We start from the raw sequence: 20209 nt of genomic DNA, 5'->3' as shown, positions 1-20209 counted from the left end.
AGAGTTGTGGGAGGGCTGGAAAGTATCTCAGTTTAAGTAAAAAGGCAATGTATAGCCCAAAGACTACCAAGTGTCTGAACTAAAAATAAATCTTGGTTCAAATTATTTCCTTTAGTTCTTAAAAGCTGCCACTCTTACCTGAATTTTTGGTTCCTGACGTGTCTCATTTATTCTGGAAAAAAGCCATAAATGTGACAAATATGCCATTTTTATTTGGATACTTTCTGATGGAAAACTACACATTCAACAGCTTTACTCTGCAGCTGGAGGGATTAAAGGTCTCAGAGGTTTCCAAATATCCAATCTTTTTCTTTTTCCTTTTCCTTTTCTCCTACATACTTATTATGACATCCAATATCGGAATCGTACTCCTGGTTTTCATCAACCAAAATCTTCATCATCATCTATCATGAGCCCCCGTTTGCTTTCAGATATTCTGCTGCCTCCATCTGAGCGCCTCACCAGTTATCATGAGTGTCTTATTCAGGCTTTTACCACACATATGTATGTCACCACTTCCCACATTGTGCTTATGATTATGGCTTTTGACAGATATGTGGCCATCTGTAACCCTCTGCGATATGCTTCCATAATGACCAACAAAATGATGATCGAGCTGACGGTTCTGGCCTGGGGAGTGGCCTTCGTTTTGGTCGGGGTTCTGCTCGGACTGACCATATGGCTAAGTTGATGCAGGACCATGATCACAAACCCTTTTTGTGACCCTCATTGTTTAAGCTGTCCTGTGACAGTGTGGTCATTAACAATGTCTATGGGCTCACCTTCACTGTGATCCTGTTCACAGGTTCTGTACAATAGTGCTGACCTATACTCAGATTACGGTGGACTGTGTGACCAGCAAGAATAAGTCTTTGAACAGTAAAGCCTTAACCCTTTAAGACCTACCATAGAACCAAGTCCGCCAGAGCTTATATTATATTTTTACATGCTGTGGAGCCATTTTTGGGAGCATTTCAAGTTGCTATACATCAATACAACCATTATAGCCCAAATTGTAATAATATGTCTGCATTAAGTGCATAGTAATTACATAAATTGCAAAAAAGTGCAATAAACTACAAAAAAATTGAAAATTGTTTTTGTTTTTTAACATATATTTCTAGTTAGAGAAATTTAAGAGGCTTATCCCTCAAAACTGTAAATACAAAAAAGTTGCACAAAATAGTTTCCCACCACAGGAAATTTATTTTAAGTGTCTTCATAGTTTTCTTTTTGAAATACGCCAATTTTTATATATTGCAGGAAAAACGAAAATAAATATTAAAATGCAAATTTGCAAAAATAACAGCATATGCATCAAAATAAACTATTTCCAGCAGTGCAATATGAGTCCTCAGCATCCCAGAAATGACACAGAAAGTCATAAAGTCAAACATAACTTTTAAAAACACCAGTATAGGCTCATAAGGCCCTGATGGTAAAAAAAACTACATTTCCGCAAAAATGACGTCACTTCCGGTTTCGGGCAGGTAACAAACAGCTGATCGATTGGCAAAGCGTGTTTCTGGAATATTATGTTTTTGTTGCTGCAAGTGGTTTTATGCAGTTTTTGGAAAGCTATATGTGGAAGGAAACTGTGACCGAGGACAAGCTGATGGCATCAGATGTAAGTACAACTCCTCCGGTTTCATATGCAAAAAAAATTATTGTGCTAGCTCACGTGGTTGCAGTGCTATCGGGATTTAAAAATAGTTGCGCAAAACAGAGTGTGCTGCTCTGACCGGCTTTAAAGGGTTAAAGACTTGCAGCACCTACCTCTTTGTCTGCATGATTATGTTATTTACTGGGATTCCCTTTATTACTCTGCATCGCTTCCTCGTTATACTCAGTTGTATCTCTTTTGACTGGTGTGCAGCCAAAAGAGATACAACAATTCCTGTCAAAGCTGTTGCACTTTAGAAAGATTTTGCCATCTAAATAAATATTTAAGTAAGAAGAAATATGCTTATTTAAATATAATTATAGTTCACATCCACCAGGTGACCATACCTCGAGATTAGAATTAGGTTGTATTTCAGTCACATGCATGCATGCATCAGTTGTCATGCAGCCTGGTGGATATTAAAAGATGAAAAGGTGCCTAATGTAAGAACACCTGAAAACTGTTCCACTGATAAAGAAGTGAGTGTGATAAAATTGCAAAACATACACACAAACGTAGCATCCATCTGAGATTAACTGCAGGATTTTTATTTAGGGTTATCCCTTGCAGTACAATGCCAAATAACCAAAAATCGTGCACTGATGGTTACTAGTCTCTCCACAGAGCACACTAATGTATGAACATCACAGAGAAATAAGAGAGGGCTCTCTAGTATAAGAGCCAGAATGTGCCAGCTTTTAAAAGGAGTGTTATATCAATTTGTCTAAAAGCTTTTTCAATGATAATTTTTAGAAAATAATTTTAGTCACAAAAGATCCTGGAAACATTCTACAAAACAGGTTTATGTGATCAGAATAAAAATAGCAGTTGTACTATCATGGTTAACAATCCCAATAACATTCATTAGGAAAACCAAACTACCCATAAACACATGAGTGATGGTTGGTAAAATTTTTATTTACAATAATACATGAAAAAAATACATTTCTTTAACTTAAAGATGATGAAATGTGTCTGTTCGCCTTCTTCTTCTTTCCTGTCATAAATCTCCTGTTACGATGGTGGTTGTTCACATTAAACATCTGAAACTCATATGGAAACATACATTTTAAAGGCGACCCACCCGAACCCATTGGGAAGATTTCCCTCCAATAGTGAATCTACATTGATCTTCACTAAAAACCTTTGAGTATAGAAATGGCTGTACTTTCTAATGCAATACTTTTGGTGAACTCTTTTAATTAAGACTGAACATCTGAGCTTTCAGAGGCAAAAACCATATATCAATAAGGATATGTGTCACATATAAAACACATCGTTCAGTGCATCATCGTCTTAACAGATCTGTCTTGGGAGGAAGTTGCTTAGCAACAGTTGACCTGCCAACATGTGAAGCTGCAGCTGATGACTACTGATGAAACACATAAAAGCGTCTGGGACTTTCTTCATGTTTGGGCATGGACGGTGGTTTATGGGAGGGTGGGAGAAATATGGATGTCTGCTGTCTCCTGCTTTTGTTCCAGTAGCTCTGAACTTTAGAAACCAAACTATCAGAGCAACGCTTTCAAAATGTCTTTCTTGATAATGCAGATGTGGAAAGAGACCAGTTTAAGAGTCTGGTAATCTTTATTCAACTTTTAAATGTGACAAATATGATCGCCTCTGTTGTCTGATGCTGGATAAATTGCTGTTGATTGTCTGTGCATTGCTGCTGTCGTGTTTGTCGTTAATACTACAGGATGTACAGGATAAACTAGGACTTACTACTGGATATTCACAGTAAAATATGGACAACCAGAGCTTAAATGCAGATATCCTGATCCTGGGGGGCTTAAAGGTCACCCCGAAGTTCTCTATTGCTGCCTTTATCTCCCTCCTCCTCGTGTACATTTTCATCATGGTGGCTAACATTGGCTTGGTGGTGTTGATCTTTATGGAAAGGAGCCTGCACCAGCCAATGTACTTGCTGTTCTGCAACATGAGTGTAAATGAAGTGTTTGGGTCCACCATAGTGGTTCCTCATATACTCAGAGATCTTTATGTGTCTGACTCGGAGCGATACATTCATTACATCGTCTGTGTCGTTCAGGCCTTCTGTGTTAATCTCTATGGAGGCGTGTGTCACACTATACTCATGACCATGACTTTTGATCGATACATGGCCATTTGCAACCCGCTGCGCTACACCATCATAATGACCAACTGGATGGTGGTAAAGCTGTCGGTGGCAGCGTGGGCGGTGGTGTTTGTCATGGTGTCGATCCTCCTCAGTCTCACGATCCGCCTTTCACGCTGCAGGAGATTCATAGACAACGTGCACTGCGACAACGCCTCCCTTTTCAAACTCTCCTGTGAGGATGTCGTCATCAACCACGTGTTTGGCCTGAGCTACAGCGTGCTCCTGCTGGGCTCCTCCATTGGCAGCGTGACTCTCACCTACATTAAAATTGCCACTGTGTGTTTGCGGAGCAAAACCAAGACAATAAATAGCAAGGCTCTGCAGACCTGTGCCACCCACCTCACTCTGTACATCATCTTAATGTTCTCAGCCTTCATCATCATCATCCTGCACCGTTTCCCTCATCTTTCCGACCACAGGAAGATGGTGAGCACTGTGGGTGAAGTAGCCCTGCCGGCGCTCAATGCTGTCATCTATGGGCTGCAGATTAAAGAGATTAGGCAGAAGATTGTGGCCTTGTTTCAGAGGAAAGGGCATTTACAATGATACGGGAGCAAAACATGTACAGAATGTGTCTTCAGTGATGTGTACATAGTTTTTAATTACATCAGTGAAATTATGGACATATAGCTGTACTCACAGCAGCGAACACCAGTTAAAACACTTTGAGGTCTAAATCATCAACAACATTAATGTGTGATTGTGAGAACAGTTTACAAAAGCCAAATATTACATATTTTCATATTAAAGAATGATTCGTGTAACCAGAGGATGCCATAATCACCTACATTACCTAATATTGACCTGTGTTGTGAATAAAAAAAGAACTACTGTGCTTCTTTTCCTTTCTTTTTTTTTAACCAAAAATTCCCTTAAAGTTTTTTGAGCATAGGGTTCACATCCACACCACTTTCAATGTATCACTGAAGCTATTTCTTCTCTGAAAAATGGTTGGTTGTAGGACGAGCCTTACTCAAGGCAAATACACATGGAGACACAACCAGGGCTTAGGTGTCTAGGCAAGAAAGTTGAGTGCAAGAGGAAACACATCAATGCTCAACCTTTCACGAACCAAGAGGAGCATCAGTATCCATCAGCATTTTAGAATAGAATAGAATAGAATTCAACTTTATTGTCATTGCACATGTCACAGGTACAGGGCAACGAAATGCAGTTTGCATCCATCCAGAAGTGCTTTAGTGATATAGATATATTACAATATATATTAGCAATAATATAGATATGTGAGTATATTACAGAAATGGGTCTATTATGTTATAATGTACACGGTATGAGGTATGTTGTGAATATTCTATAACTATAAGTATGTACAGGCTATGGACAGGATATAAATATGAAAAACTATACAGAATATGAAATAAATAACTTTACAGAAATCTGAGATATGCAGCTATACAGAAATGGGAACTATGCAAGTTGTAAACAGTTGTAGGGTTAAAAATTATCGAATGTACAGAATGATTATTTACACAGAGCTATACAGTAGTGCAGTTAAGATAAGTGAGATATGTGGATAATTTCTACAGAGGTATATAAAGTGCTAGTGGTTGTGAGTGGTGGTTCAGTCCATGTTATTATTGTGTGTTTGAGGGTACAGTTGTCCATTGTGGGTGTGTGTATGTTCAGTCCATGTGTTAACGTGGGTCAGATGTCAGGAGGCAGAGTTCAGGAGTCTGACAGCTGTGGGGAAGAAGCTGTTCCGGTACCTGGTGGTCTTAGTCCGGAGGCTCCTGTAGCGCCTCCCAGAGGGCAGGAGGGTGAAGAGTCCATGGGTGACTGGGGTCTTTGATGATTTTCCCAGCCCTTTTCAGACACCGCTTCCTGTAGATGTCTTTTATGGCAGGAAGTGGTGCTCCGGCGATGCGCTGGGCAGTTTTCACGACCCTCTGCAATGCCTTCCGGTCCGAGGCAGAGCAGTTCCCGTACCAGACTGTTGTACAGTTGGTCAGGATGCTCTCGATGGTGCAGGGATAGAAGTTCACCAGGATGTCTGAGGACAGGTGGTTCTTCCTCAGAGTCCTCAAGAAGAAGTGGCGCTGGTGAGCCTTCTTGACCAGCTTGGAGCAGTTGGTCATCCAGGTGAGATCCTCGGAGATGTGGACTCCCATTTTTCAGAGAGGGGGACAAGCCGAGGACCAGCCCCTCAACCCCAGACCTGGGCCCGCTGAAACGTTCTCCATTTGAAACAATGCAATATCAGGGATTGTAACATCTAGTCCTTTTATTGAATCAGAATGACTCAACAAATCAATATACTGCATGCCAACTCATGTATCTGGACACTTAATGGCAGGAAATGGACATGGCATCTTTGCAGGAAAGCAAAATTACAGAAACCTTCAAATAATGTAAAGATAATGTATAAGTAGATCAATTCTTGAATGTCTCATGGTTGCTAAATTGTGACCAAAAATATTTTGCAAATCTTATTTTTAACAGTCACACTAGAGAAAGATGCATGCTCAAATATTTATGAGGTCAAAATATCCTTATGCTTAATCCTAGAAATTTGTTTTTCTCCTTTTTTGCCTCTTAAGAATTACTTTCCCAGTGTTTTAAAATCTGAGGACAAAAGAATTAAATATCAAGTATCACACCCTTTTTCATCAGAGCGGGTCTTTTTAAGTTAAGCCCCAACGCCCCCGATACCGGGGGCAAAGGGGCTCACGAGTTACGTAATCCTCCATGCCGTCACGCCTTTAATGCAAATATCAACATGTATAGTATCCACTGCATGTGGACCAGAAACTCCGGGAAGAACAAGCTGGATTTCGCAGTGGCCAATCATACATAGAACAGATTTTCATCTTGCGTACCATCATCGAACAGAGTTTAATGCCTCTCAATTACTTTTGTCGATTTCACAAAGGCATTGATAGTGTCCATTTAGATTCCCTCTGGAATATTGCCCGGTCATATGGCATCCCTGAGCAGTTTGTCAAAATATTCCAAACTCTCTACCTCCAGTTCCAGTTGCTGCATCTGCACAGAAGACGGCTATACGGATTTCTTCACCATCAAGACCGGTGTGAGGCAAGGGTGTATCCTCTCTCCTCTCTTCCTGTTCCTTCTTGTCATCGACTTTGTTATGTGGAGTGCCATGGACCAAGATGGCTTTGGGATACCCTGGCAACCACCAACACGCCTGAAGGACCTCGACTTTGCAGACGACATCGCTTTGTTGGCCGATGTCCAGAAAAACATGACTACTATGACATCATGCTTGGAGCAAGAGGCAGCCAAGGTGGGCTTACGGATCAGTAGAAACAAGACCAAGGTCATGAGGATAGGTTACATGATGACACAGGAACCCATTACGGTAGGACTGCAGGCACTCGAGGATATGAATCACGGTCTACCCCAAAAGATCGATCTGGCGATGAAGATTCGCCTGCTCAACTCCATCGTTATACCTACCGCGATCTACACTTGTAAGACGTGGAAAATATCAGCCAGAATCACCAAAAGACTCAATGTGGCCCAGCAGTGATGGCTAAAACGAATCCTGGAGGTCCCCTACCACAACCACGTCACCAACAAAGAAGTACACCGTCGAACTGCCACACGTCCCCTCCAGGACATTGTGACTGAGCGGCGTGTGCTCTTTGGAGGTCATGTTCTACGTCACCCCCCACATTGACTGCCTAAGCTCGCCATCACATGTAACCCACCCCATGGAAGATGCAAACCAGGCTGCCCCCATACAACATGGCGGAGGACCTTCATCGATGACTTACGTGCCATAGACATTGCATAGGATGAGGCCAAAGCAGCCGCAGCTGATCGAGTATGCTGGCGGACACTTGCCGCCCAATGTGCAAAATGGCGCAGGAGGACCTAAGTCTAAGTCCTAAGACCTAAATATGGTGTCCAAAGTGTGCCACAATTGAACAGGCCTGTGCAACACCTTAACATTCATGGATTAACAGTGCTGTAAGTTTTTGCTGTTTCATTTTAGAATCATAAATCTTAGCACAGATGATGTTTATATGTTGAAGACTAAATTTCTGAATTAAAATGTGAGCCAAAGCATATTTTCAAAAAGGTTATATGCTAAAAAATAAATGAATAACTACTATTCTACTTACTTTTTCTGTGTTCTAGCTTCAGTAACTTTGACACAATAAGATCTGCTGCAATATTTACACCTGTGAAGAAATCTCAAAAGTGTTAACTTTATTTTGAAACCAAGATTGTTTATATAACCCAGTGTTTCTTTAGTTATTTGATATTGTGTGATATTCAGTATATATGTATATCGCTATATTGGGTGTTCTGTTATAAAATGTTCTGCAATGACTTTTTGTTTTTTTTAATTGCCATTGATTTGCAGCTGCTTTACGACAGTCGACTGGGGTAGTACACTCTAGCGGGAGGGGCTATGAACTCACATGGCTTGTAGCTGTGCCAGAGAGCAACTAAGATGAGCTAGTGGGGAATGTTTACATCTGCAGTAGCCTTAAAAGACTATTGTTCGTTCTCCTACCAGGTGAAAATTTGTATGTATATACTCACTTCCGGTGCCCCCCGTGTGTGACAGTCTGTTACAGCAGCTCTGCTCATTCTGAGTTTCAGTCTTTCTCATTTTTATAACTAAAGTATTAGCAATTAGACTCTGCAATCATGTTCTACCGTTTTGTGCTAGTTTTAGTCGTTTTTCTCTGTTTTTTTCCACTTTTTTCACCTGTGTTTGGGGACCCAGCACATGGATCCTTTGTTTACAGTAGGGATCAGCCGTTAGCACTGTGTCCCGCAGCGATACTGCGGGCAGATAGACTTGACATTCCCAGCGAGCTGAGGAAGAAAAGACGGGGGTGTGGTGCTGGGAGGGAGCGCCGTCGTCTGAGAAGGAGACATTATACACCATGTAGCATCATGATGCTAACAGAGTCCTGGCTAACACCGCTGACTCCGGACACAAGCGTGACGCTACCTGGGATTCCAGCTGCTCTGGGTGGACAGGACGAGAGAGAGCGGTAAGAGGAAAGGCAGGGGACTGGCAGTGTTTGTTGATGACAGATGGTGTAATCCTGGGCACATCACTGTGAAAGAACAACTCTGCCACAGAGACATCGAGCTGTTAGCCATTAGCATGCGTCTGTACTACATCCCCAGGGAATTCTCACATGTTATTGCGATAACAGCGTATGTTCCCCCTTCGGCCAACGCGGATGCAGCCTGTGACTCTTTCCACTCTGTTGTCATCTCAGAGAGCCCTTCTTTTAATATCAGGGGACTTTAATCATGTCTCACTGAACTCCACGCTGCCCACCTTCACCCAGTACGTGGCATGCCCAACCAGAGACAATAAAACACTGGACTTACTGTATGCCAATGCTGAAGAGGCATACAGTTCATTACCTCTACCTCCCCTGGGCAGATCTGATCACAACCTGGTGTACCTTGTCCCTGTGTATGAGCCCTTAGTGCAGAGGGAGCCACACACAGTGCAGAGATGGTCGGAGGAGAGCGAGGAGGCTCTTAAGGACTGTTTGGAGTCTACAGGGTGGGCCATTTATATGGATACACCGTAATAACATGGAAATGGTTGGTGATATTAAAGTCCTGTTTGTGGCACATTAGTATATGTGAGGGGGCAAACTCCTCAAGATGGGTGGTGACCATGGTGGCCATTTAGAAGTCGGCCATCTTGGATACAACTTTTGTTTTTTCAATAGGAAGAGGGCCATGTGACACATCAAACTTATTGTTAATGTCAAGTTTCTCTTTGTTCACAACCATTGACATGTTGAAGAGGTTAACACGTGAGGAGCGGATTGAAATTGTGTTTATATCTGGTGAACGCAGTAACCGGGTCATTGCAGCAGATTTCAATGCAAGACACCCTACAAGACCACCCATCTCCCATGCTACAGTTAGCAAACTGCTTGCTAAGTTTCATAAAACTGGTTCAGTGTTGGATTTGCCAAAAGTGGAGGCAAGAAAACTGTCACTAATGAAGAAACATCAGTGGCTGTCCTAGCTTCATTCAGCAAGAGCCCACAGCGTAGCACTCACCGCATGTCACTGGAGAGTGGCATTAGTCGAACATCCCTTCGGCGGATATTAGCTACTCACAAATGGCACCCTTACAAACTCCACGCAGAAGATTTTGTTCAGTGATGAGACAAACTTTTATTTGAATTGTGAAGTTAAACAAAACCACCGCTATTGGTCTGACACTAACCCACACTGGATGGATCCCTCCAAGACTGTTGGAACAACAAAAGTGGTGGTTTGGTGTGGTATATGGGGTACAACGATAGTGGGTCCATTCTTCATCAATGGAAACCTCAAGGCCACTGGATATTTGAAATTGCTACATGATGATGTGTTTCCCTCTTTGTGCACTGAAGCTGGCACGTTCCCTGAGTTTTTCCAGCTGGATGGTGCACCATCACATTACGGGTGCCAGGTCCGAGCATTCCTAGATGAACAGTTTCCTGGAAAGTGGATTGGTCGTCGTGGGCCAGTTGAATGGCCCCCAAGGTCTCCCGATCGGACCCCCTTAGACTTTTATCTTTGGGGTCATCTGAAGGCAATTGTCTATGGTGTGAAGATACGAGATGTGCAGCACCTGAAACTACGGATACTGAATGCCTGTGCTGGCATTTCTCCTGCGGTGTTGCTATCAGTGTGTGAAGAGTGGGAGAAGAGGGTTGCATTGACAATCCAACACAATGGGCAGCACATTGAACACATTTTATAAGTGGTCAGAAACTTGTAAATAACTCATGAAAGAATAAAGTTACCCTGAAACCAAGCACACCATTGTTTTTCTTGTGACATTACCAATAAGTTTGATGTGTCACATGGCCCTCTTCCTATTGAAAAAACAAAAGTTGTATCCAAGATGGCCGACTTCTAAATGGCCACCATGGTCACCGCCCATCTTGAGGAGTTTGCCCCCTCACATATACTAATGTGCCACAAACAGGACTTTAATATCACCAACCATTCCCATGTTATTACGGTGTATCCATATAAATGGCCCACCCTGTACTGTGTGGGAGGTGATCTGTGACAACCACGGAGAGGACATTGACAGCCTTGTGACATGCATTATGGACTATATTAACTTCTGTGTGGTTAACACCGTACCTACCAGGACTGTGCGGTGCTTCTCTAACAACAACCTGGATGACTGCAGAAATTAAAGCCATCCTCATGCAGAAGAGGAGGGCCTTAAAATCCAGAGACAAAGAGGAGTTGAAAAGGGGGCAGAGAGAGCTGATAATGAATGGGAAGGACAGCTACAGGCAGAAGATGGAGAACCAGCTTCTGGTGAAGTCTGGAGAGGCCTTAGAACCATCTCGTGCCACAAACATCAGAACTCTCTGCCTGGGAGGGATGTGAGGTGGGCAAATGAACTGAATCTGTTCCATCTCTGACACCTCAGACACTTCACACCTCCTCTACTCACCCTGCTCACTCCTCCCCACCCCCAACAACAGCATCCAATACACACTCAACACAAGGCTCCAGCCTGTCTCTCTCAACAACCCAGGTTAGAAGGGAACTGGGGAGGATTAAAGCCAAGAAGGCAGGGGGTTCAGATGGCATGAGCTCAAGGGTCGTCAGGTCCTGTGCAGACCAACTGTGTGGGGTGATGGAGAACCTCTTCAACCTGAGCCTGAGGCTGGGGAGAATCCCACAACTCTTGAAAACCTCCTGTGTTGTACCAGTGCCAAAGACCTCACGCCCCAAGGACCTCAACAGCTATAGGCTGGTGGCTCTGACATCCCACCTGATGAAGACCATGGAGCGGCTGGTCCTGGCTCAGCTTCGGCGCCTAATAAGCTCATCACTGGACCCACTTCAGTTTGCCTACCAGCCTGGCATCGGAGTGGATGATGTTGTCATTCACCTCCTACATTGTTCCCTCTCTCACCTGGAGACCGCTGGGAGCACTGTGAGAATCATGTTATTTGATTTTTTCTCCAGTGCCTTCAACACTATTCTTCCCATGGTCCTGAAGGACAAGCTGGAAAACACCGGAGTGGACCACCACCTCACTACATGGATTCTGGACTACCTCACCGACCGACCACAGTATGTGAGGACTCAGGGCTGTGTGTCGGACAGAGTCGTCTGCAGTACGGGGGCTCCACAGGGAACGGTTCTGGCTCCGTTCCTCTTCACCATCTACACTGCAGACTTCTCCCACAACTCCACCCAGTGCTTCCTGCAGAAGTTCTCTGATGACTCTGCAATAGTCGCCCTCATCACTGATGGGGACGACAAGGAGTACAGAGAACTGACTCAGGACTTTGAGGACTGGTGCCAGCTGAACTACCTCCAGAGCAACACTAATAAAACCAAGGAGTTGGTGGTAGACTTCCGCAGGCACAAGCATTCTCCACTGCAACCACCGAACATCCAAGGTATGGACATTGAGGCTGTGGACAGCTACAGGTACCTTGGTGTTTATCTGAACAATAAACTGGACTGGACTCATAATTAGGACACCCTCTACAGGAAAGGGCAGAGCAGGCTGTACTGTCTTTTGGAGTGAAGGTCCCACTCCTGAAGACCTTCTATGACTCTGTGGTGGCCTCAGCTATCTTTTACGGTGTGGTCTGCTGGGGCAGCAGCAACTCTTCTGGGGACAGGAAGAGACTGATCTGGAGGGCCAGCTCTGTTCTAGGATGCCCTCTGGACCCAGTGGAGGTAGTGAGTGACAGGAGAATGGTGGCTAAGCTGTCATCCCTTTTGGACAACATCTCCCAACCCATGCAGGAGACTCTGACAGCACTGAGCAGCTCCTTCAGTGGCAGGCTGCGGCACCCGATCTGCTGTCAGACTCCACAACAAAGACTTTGCAGCTGATCAAACACACAAACCCACTCATGTGCAATAAGACTAAGTGCAATACTCTTTTTCTGACAAAGTTGTATTTTTACTCAATTGTATATAGCACTTGTATTCCAATTTTATCCTATTGTGTATATTATTATTTTATTTTATTCTATTCTGTACAGTTGTTTACAGTATCTTATTCTTATTCTATTCCAGTGTTCTCTGATTTTGCTATATAACTTGGCACTGCCCACTCTCTGCTGTAACAAAACAAATTTCCCACGTGTGGGACTAATAAAGGTTATCTTATCTTATCTTATCTTAGATTATGCTATTCCATGTGTTATCATGTATTTATGTTATGATGTGATGTGTATTAATGATTATTAATAGTTACAGCTAAAAGTAGTAGGAATAATTGGGACTTGAGAGCATCAGTAACCTTATCCTGAGCATATGCACGAACATCTGTGAATTCATCTGCCGCTTTGCAGAGAGAGACAATGTAGTTTTGTGAAAGGTATGGTTTTGATCCAGAATACACCGTTATGTTAAATGGGGTTAAAGCCAAGTTTAAACTACAAGAGGTGCAAAGGGCGTTCACTTTGCTGGATTACTTTGTTAAAATTCAACAAATTGATAGTGTCCCTGACACTATTTTGTGTCAGTTTACTGAGTTTATTATCCCATTGCTTTTAGATGGTGAACATTCAGCAGATGGCTCCCTGCTTGTTGATCCTGTGCCAGCAGGACCCGGGCCATGACCAAAATGGAGACCCCAGAGACCCAAACAACCGTTCACAAAACTCACAGGGGAGCAGAGTCCAAAGCACAGTGCAGGTGGCCGGCCTGGGGCCCGATAGCACAGGAGGCCAGGATGGGACAGTTCAGGAGGCCGTCCACGAAGAAGGCCGTGGCGGCGCGTAAAAAGTTCAGGAGGCCGGCCACGAAGAAGGTCGTGGCGGCGCGCAAAAAGTTCAGGAGGCCGTCCACGAAGGAGGCCGTGGCGGCGCGTAAAGAGTTCAGGAGGCCGTCCACGAAGGAGGCCGTGGCGGCGCCGAAGAAGCTGCTGCAGGCGATGATGCAGGCACGAAGGCTGGACCAGACGAGGAGGCAGACACGAAGGCTGGACCAGACGAGGATGCAGACACGAAGGCTGGACCAGACGAGGATGCAGACACGAACGCTGGGCCAGACGAGGATGCAGACACGAAGGCTGGGCCAGACGAGGTAGCAGGCATGGAGGCTGGACCAGACGAGGATGCAGACACGAAGGCTGGGCCAGACGAGGATGCAGACACGAAGGCTGGACCAGACGAGGATGCAGACACGAAGGCTGGGCCAAACGAGGATGCAGGCACGAAGGCTGGGCCAGACGAGGATGCAGGCACGAAAGCTGGACCAGGCGAGGATGAAGCCGGACCAGGCGAGGATGAAGCCGGACCTCCTTAGACGGATTAAGCGCTGCTGGGTCCATCTTGTGGTCGCGTCGTACTGTCACGGTTTGGGTCAGTGGCCGTGTGAGGAGTGGAAAGGAGGACTCAAATGCAGTACTTATTTAGACGTGAGGGCGATTTATTAACAATACCAAACATAAAGTGGAGATGGCAAAACAGAACTAAGGATGAACTAAACTGGGAGTTAAACTACACCAAGGAGTGGCAAACCTGAACATGAAGGGAGAACAGCAGGGAGAGCACGCAGGGGATTTCACAGAGTATGAACACAGACGTCGCGACGAGGAACAGAGGAAAACACACACTATAAGTACACAGAGAGACACTGGGAAATCACACACAGGTGGGGGACACAGCTGGACCTGATTAACCTGACGAGACAGGGGAACACTAACACCAGGGACCAATAGAGGGAGCACAAACCCAGAACCCAGTATCTAAAATCCCAAAACACAAACCATCCCAAAACAGCCATGAATAATAATGAAAGTAATAACAATAAAGAACACAAACACAAAGTCACTGAGTCATGGCCGCAGGACCATGACAATATATAGATATTGTCATGGTCCTGCGGCCATGACTCAGTGACAGAACACCCAATATAGATTGGGTGTTCTGTTATAAAATGTTCTGCAATGATTTTGAGGTTTTCTTTATTGCTATTGATTTGCGGCTGCTTTACGACAGTCAGCTGGGGTAGTACACTCTATCAGGAGGGGCTATGAACTCACATGGCTTGTAGCTGTGCCGGAGAGCAACTATGGTGAGCTAGTGGTGAATATTTACATCTGCAGTAGCCTTAAAATACTATTGTTCATTCTCCTGCCAGTGGTGGAGGAGACTCGTTTTTTTTTTTTTTCAGAAGAGGCCTCACTGTCATGCTGTTTCACTGGTGCCATTTTTCTTTGGACCTCGAGTATTTGGACTGAAGTACTTACACCCATGTACACAATTAGTGGCATACATTTTTTTCATTTTACTGGCCAGCTATCACAATTGTTTTCTCATTCACAAAGACTATACAAAAACATTTTGGTTACTGCCAAATAGACACTCTCTGATTACGGACTGAGGAGGTTGCAGTTTACAAGGCCAGGACTGAGAAAAGACTCTCTAAATAATATATTCACCTATCTCCAGGCTCAGAGAAGTGGGTAATTGATGCAAGTATTGTTTTTCTTTCTCTCTTTTCTTCTTCTCTTTGTTTACATTACATTCCAGGGGAACTGTAAGTTGTTCAGGTTGTAAACATTTTGGTTAAGTTTCTTTTGATGTACCAGTGTCAAGCTGATGTATAAGAGGGTATGTTAGGAGGTGTTAAGGACATATGTGCTCCAGTTCGGCAATTCTTTAAGGTATTGGACACCAATGGTAAACTGCCATCAGACCCTAAATAAATTGCCCTCTGTTGTTATCAATATTGTTTTGATCATTCTTAGGTGAGTGGACATATAGGTTACATTTACAAAGAGTTTGTAATTGTAATTGTAAATATCATTGTATTTAAAATCCATTCATTTTGGGCACGTAATTTTCAAGCAGGAAGCTAAGAAAGCCCTTTGGGGCAAAACTGGTTAATATTTCCAACAGAATTACAGCTGGTCTTGGATCTGAAAATCCCAATACCTGTAATAATCAAGCTTTGCTTTTGGTTCAAATTAATTTCTTCTGTGATTTCTAAATTCAAAAATATAAATGTACAAACTTGGAGAAAGATGTTTGCAGAACTTACAGATATTTTCAGATCTGAGTTTACTGACGCAACAAACCCTGGCGCATTGGGTGCATGTTCACATTATAAAAAACATGTCAGCCAAGCCTCAAGTGTGATTTGAGCAGGTTCACGTCAACTGAGGTGCGTATGAGACACAAACACACGCACTACCTGATCTTACTACAGACTAAAATATATGTATCCTTTGTTTTATTTGTGTTGCATTTAGTGATGTCTTAACTCCACTACCACCGATTCATTGTAGGATGGCTTTCATTTGCTCTTTTGATTCAACTCCTATTTCTGGTGATTTAATTAGTAAAAGGTGGTTTTAGGAGTAAACAACAAGCAAACCCAAATATTAGAATGTTGGGCTTATTAAATGTTGACAGTAATTTTAGGTGGTTGACCTACCCAGAGTTAGGAGTGGATTTTGTGTAACATCAAAATTTGTAATCTACTGATAGAAACTATTACTACTAACTACTGCCATGCAAAATGTTTTAAAAGTTTGAAAATATGTCTGGTTAGTAACCGACTAAAAATAAACCTCACCCTGACTCTTGAAGGGTTAATGGGGATCTATCATGTGGTCAGCAAAAAGAAAATTAATTATAAGTATAAAGATTTAATCTTTATACTGCTGAAAATAAATACTTGGACTAAAATTTCAATGAACAAACAAAAGCTCAACATGAGGAAACTTCAATTAAGGAGTTCTAATTCTAGTAACAAGGGAACATTTGGTAATTGCTTTGGAAATAGTGCCTATTTATTAAAAAAAAAAAAAAAGCAAAAGAAGCTGACAATCATCATGTGTCCAGACGTTTCCATTTGACTTTTCATTTGTTTGTGATTGTTCATAAACAAGGGTAATAGTTTCTATTACCTAATGTGAGCTGAGTTTTCAAAATCAAGTCTGTGACTGATGATGACTCACCGGAGGAACATCAGTTCACAATTTTTGGAAAATCTCTTTGATCCTATTTCTATCACCTAACATTTAAATTTAAATTTTATTTTGAGCTATTTCTTTTTGGCTCGAGCTCCAGTTTTGTGTGTTCCATCTTCATTTTTGTTTGGGGTTAAATACAAATTGCAAAAGCTCAGTTTTCAAATTTTTCTGGACTGCGTCATTTAAAAAGATTTGCTCATGTTTGTGAAGAATATTTACTTCAGTTTTGCACTTTGATCAGTGAATGTGGAAAGAAAAAAGGGGGTGCTTTATCAAAAAGGAAAGCTTGAAGCCTAATCTTGAAAGTAGAGATAGTGTCTGTCTCCTGAATCCAAACTGGAAGCTGGTTCCACAGAAGAGGGGCCTGAAAACTGAAGGCTCTGCCTCCCATTCTACTTTTAAATACTCTAGGAACAACAAGTAGGCCTGCAGAGCGAGAGCAAAGTGCTCTAATAGGGTGATATGGTACCACAAGGTCATTAAGATAAGATGGGGCCTGATTATTTAAGACCTTGTATGTGAGGAGCAGGATTTTGAATTCTGGATTTAACAGGAAGCCAAAACAGGAGAAATCTGCTCTTCAGGGAGTTTTTAGGACTTCCTGATAATAATGAATTACAGTCGTCCAGCCTGGAAGTAATAAGTGCATGAACTAGTTTTTCAGCGTCACTCTGAGACAGGATATTTCTAATTTTAGAGATGTTGCACAAATGGAAGAACGCAGTCTTACATATTTGTTTAATATGTGCGTTGAAGGACATGTCCTGGTCAAAAATGACTCCAAGGTTCCTCACAGTGTTACTGGAGGCCAAGGTAATGCCATCCAGAGTAAGAATTTGCTTAGATACCATATTTCTAAACTTTTCAGGGCCGAGTACAATAACCTCAGTTTTATCTGAATTAAGAAGCAGAAAGTTAGCGGCCATCCAGGTCTTTATGTCTTTAAGACATTCCTGAATTGGTGTGTGTTATCCGGGTTCATGGACAGATAGAATTGGGTGTCATCTGCATAGCAGTGTAAATGTATGCTATGTCTTCTGATGCTGCCTAAGGAAGCATGTATAATGTAAACAAAGTATCCTCACACAGAACCCTGTGGAACTCCATAATTAATCTTAGTCAGTGAAGAAGACTTCCCATTTACGCAGCTAAATCAAAGTTTAAAAAATAGATATGATTTAAACCACTGCACCAGTATTGAAAGCTGTAACGAGATCCAGCAGGACTAGCACAGAGGTGAGTCAACTGTTAGAGGCCATAAGAAGATCCTTCATAACTTTCCCTAGTGCCATTTCTCTACAGTCATGAATTCTGCTTGTTGGTTGCTCTGATTGAATTTGAATTGCTCAACTTGAATAAAAGCTTCTAAAACTGAATTTGAATTAGCCTAATTTGAAATTCAGTGTACTGGATTGAGAATGAACATCACTAAATTGAAACTGAATTTTTGTATTCCATCCTTCTTTAAAAGACATGATATAAGACTATCACTGAAATGGCAAACTTTGAAAAAAAAAAAACCCAACACTTCTCATTCTCTAAACAGCTGTAGATTACGCTATCTGTGCTTGTTTACTGTTATCAATAATTACATTTCTAAATTCTCTTTGTTCATATGATCTGTCATTTGACATGATGAATGACTTCTGAATGCTTAATCTGTGCCCCGCTCAAGCTCAAGATGCTGCAGGTCCATTTTGTAACACTGCGTCCGCATGTAGAACGTAGCTCTATTAACTGGCACTCAATTACTCTGTGGTTTTCATAAAGGACCTAGATGTTTGACAAAAACTGAATTGTAGAACTGAAATTGAATGGTGGAAAGTGAAACTGAAATCATTCAGGAGCTAAATTTAAAGAAGAATGGAATACAAATTCAAATGTAATTATTAAATTTTCAAAATATAAAATTCTATTTCAACTTAGTGATGAACCTTTTCAAACAAATACATGGGATTTCAAATTAAGCTCATTCAAATTCTGTTTTAGAAGCTTTTATTCAAGTTGAGCAATTCAGATTCAATCTGAGAAATTCAAATACAAATTTAACTTATTCAAATTCAGTTTCTAATAGCACAAAGTTCTGCCTGTAAGTGGCTTTCAAAAACACTTTAAAATCCCTTTAAAGTTTGAAAATAAATATGTTTTTTTGTCTTCTCTCCAGGTTGAAATTAACCTTCTGCACTATGGAAAACCAGACTTCAGATATCCTGCTCTTAGAAGGTTTACAGGTCAGCCCAGATGCCTCCATTCCCACCTTTACCCTCCTCCTCCTCATTTACATCTTCATCATGTTTTCCAACATTGTCCTGGTGATCCTGATCACGCTGGATAGTAGCCTCCACCAGCCCATGTATCTGCTCTTCTGTAACATGAGCATTAATGATGTATTTGGAGCCACAACAATCTTTCCACGTATGCTGAGGGATATTTTTATTCCCAGCTCAGATCGGTACATCCACTATGTAGACTGTGTCATTCAGGCCTTTTGTGTTCACATTTATATAGGTGCCTCTCACACTATACTCATGATCATGGCTTTTGATCGCTATGTGGCAATCTGCAACCCGCTGCAGTACGCCACCATCATGACCAACTGGATGGTGGTGAAGCTGTCGGTCTTGGCCTGGGCAGTAATCTTCGTTATGGTGACAATCCTCGTGGGCCTCAGCGTTCGCCTGTCACGTTGCAGGTGGATCATATTTAACCCTTTCTGTGACAATGCCTCTTTGTTTAAGCTCTCCTGTGAAAGCATCCTCATCAATAACATTTACGGTCTCGGCTACACTGTCCTCCTATTTGGCTCCTCCCTCGGCAGTATCATTATCACCTACCTGAGGATCGCCATGGTGTGTCTGAGCAGCAAGAGCAAGACACTGAACAGCCGGGCGCTCCAGACCTACACCACCCACCTGACTATGTTCGTCATCATGTTTGTGTCATCCACCGTCATGGTGCTCCTCCATCGCTTCCCACATTTGACAGACCAAAGGAAGTTAGCCTCCATGATGTTCCATGTGGTTCCTCCAGCACTGAATGCTGTTATCTATGGGATGCAGATCAAAGCAGTCCGACAAAAAATGTTCATCATGTTCACGAGGAATACAGTGACTGTGACTGACGGGAAATGATTCATATTCTCAATAAATAAATAAATATATTTACAGTACGTTTTTCTGCCTTTCATGTTTTTTTTATTTCTCATATCCCGATTTCCTTTGTGTATTTTACTAAATACATACATCACAGCAGTTCACCTCAGACATCTGCATTCCCCTCAATATAATGCAGGTAAGGCCTCAGTCACACCAGACACCAGTTGGTGTCTGCCTGACAAGTGTGAAGTGTGTGTCAAGAGCTTCTCCATTGCACCATAAGAAGATCCTTCATAACTTTCCCTAGTGCCATATCATTAGAAGGCATAGCATACATTTTCACTGCTATGCTGATGACACCC

At 42.5% G+C, this 20209-nt stretch overlaps 2 protein-coding genes and 1 pseudogene across 2 annotated transcripts; all 3 read left to right on the top strand.

Annotated features, from left to right (window-relative positions):
* The first annotated feature begins 227 nt into the window (after positions 1-227).
* LOC101473931 (olfactory receptor 5AC2-like) lies at positions 228-1920 on the top strand (annotated as a pseudogene).
* Positions 1921-3410: 1490 nt separating this feature from the next.
* LOC101473629 (olfactory receptor 4E1-like) lies at positions 3411-4349 on the top strand. The gene has a single exon (XM_004556966.2). It carries the CDS (start codon positions 3411-3413, stop codon positions 4347-4349), a length of 939 nt encoding a protein of 312 aa, XP_004557023.2.
* Positions 4350-18938: 14589 nt separating this feature from the next.
* LOC106676481 (olfactory receptor 52J3-like) lies at positions 18939-19883 on the top strand. The gene has a single exon (XM_014413191.3). It carries the CDS (start codon positions 18939-18941, stop codon positions 19881-19883), a length of 945 nt encoding a protein of 314 aa, XP_014268677.3.
* Positions 19884-20209: the final 326 nt, after the last annotated feature.

This window comes from Maylandia zebra, linkage group LG10 (genome assembly GCF_041146795.1).
Source record: "Maylandia zebra isolate NMK-2024a linkage group LG10, Mzebra_GT3a, whole genome shotgun sequence".
NCBI classification, from domain to species: domain Eukaryota; kingdom Metazoa; phylum Chordata; class Actinopteri; order Cichliformes; family Cichlidae; genus Maylandia; species Maylandia zebra.
The sequence above is the reverse complement of the archived record's forward strand: the minus strand, read 5'-3'. Positions and strand labels throughout refer to the sequence as shown.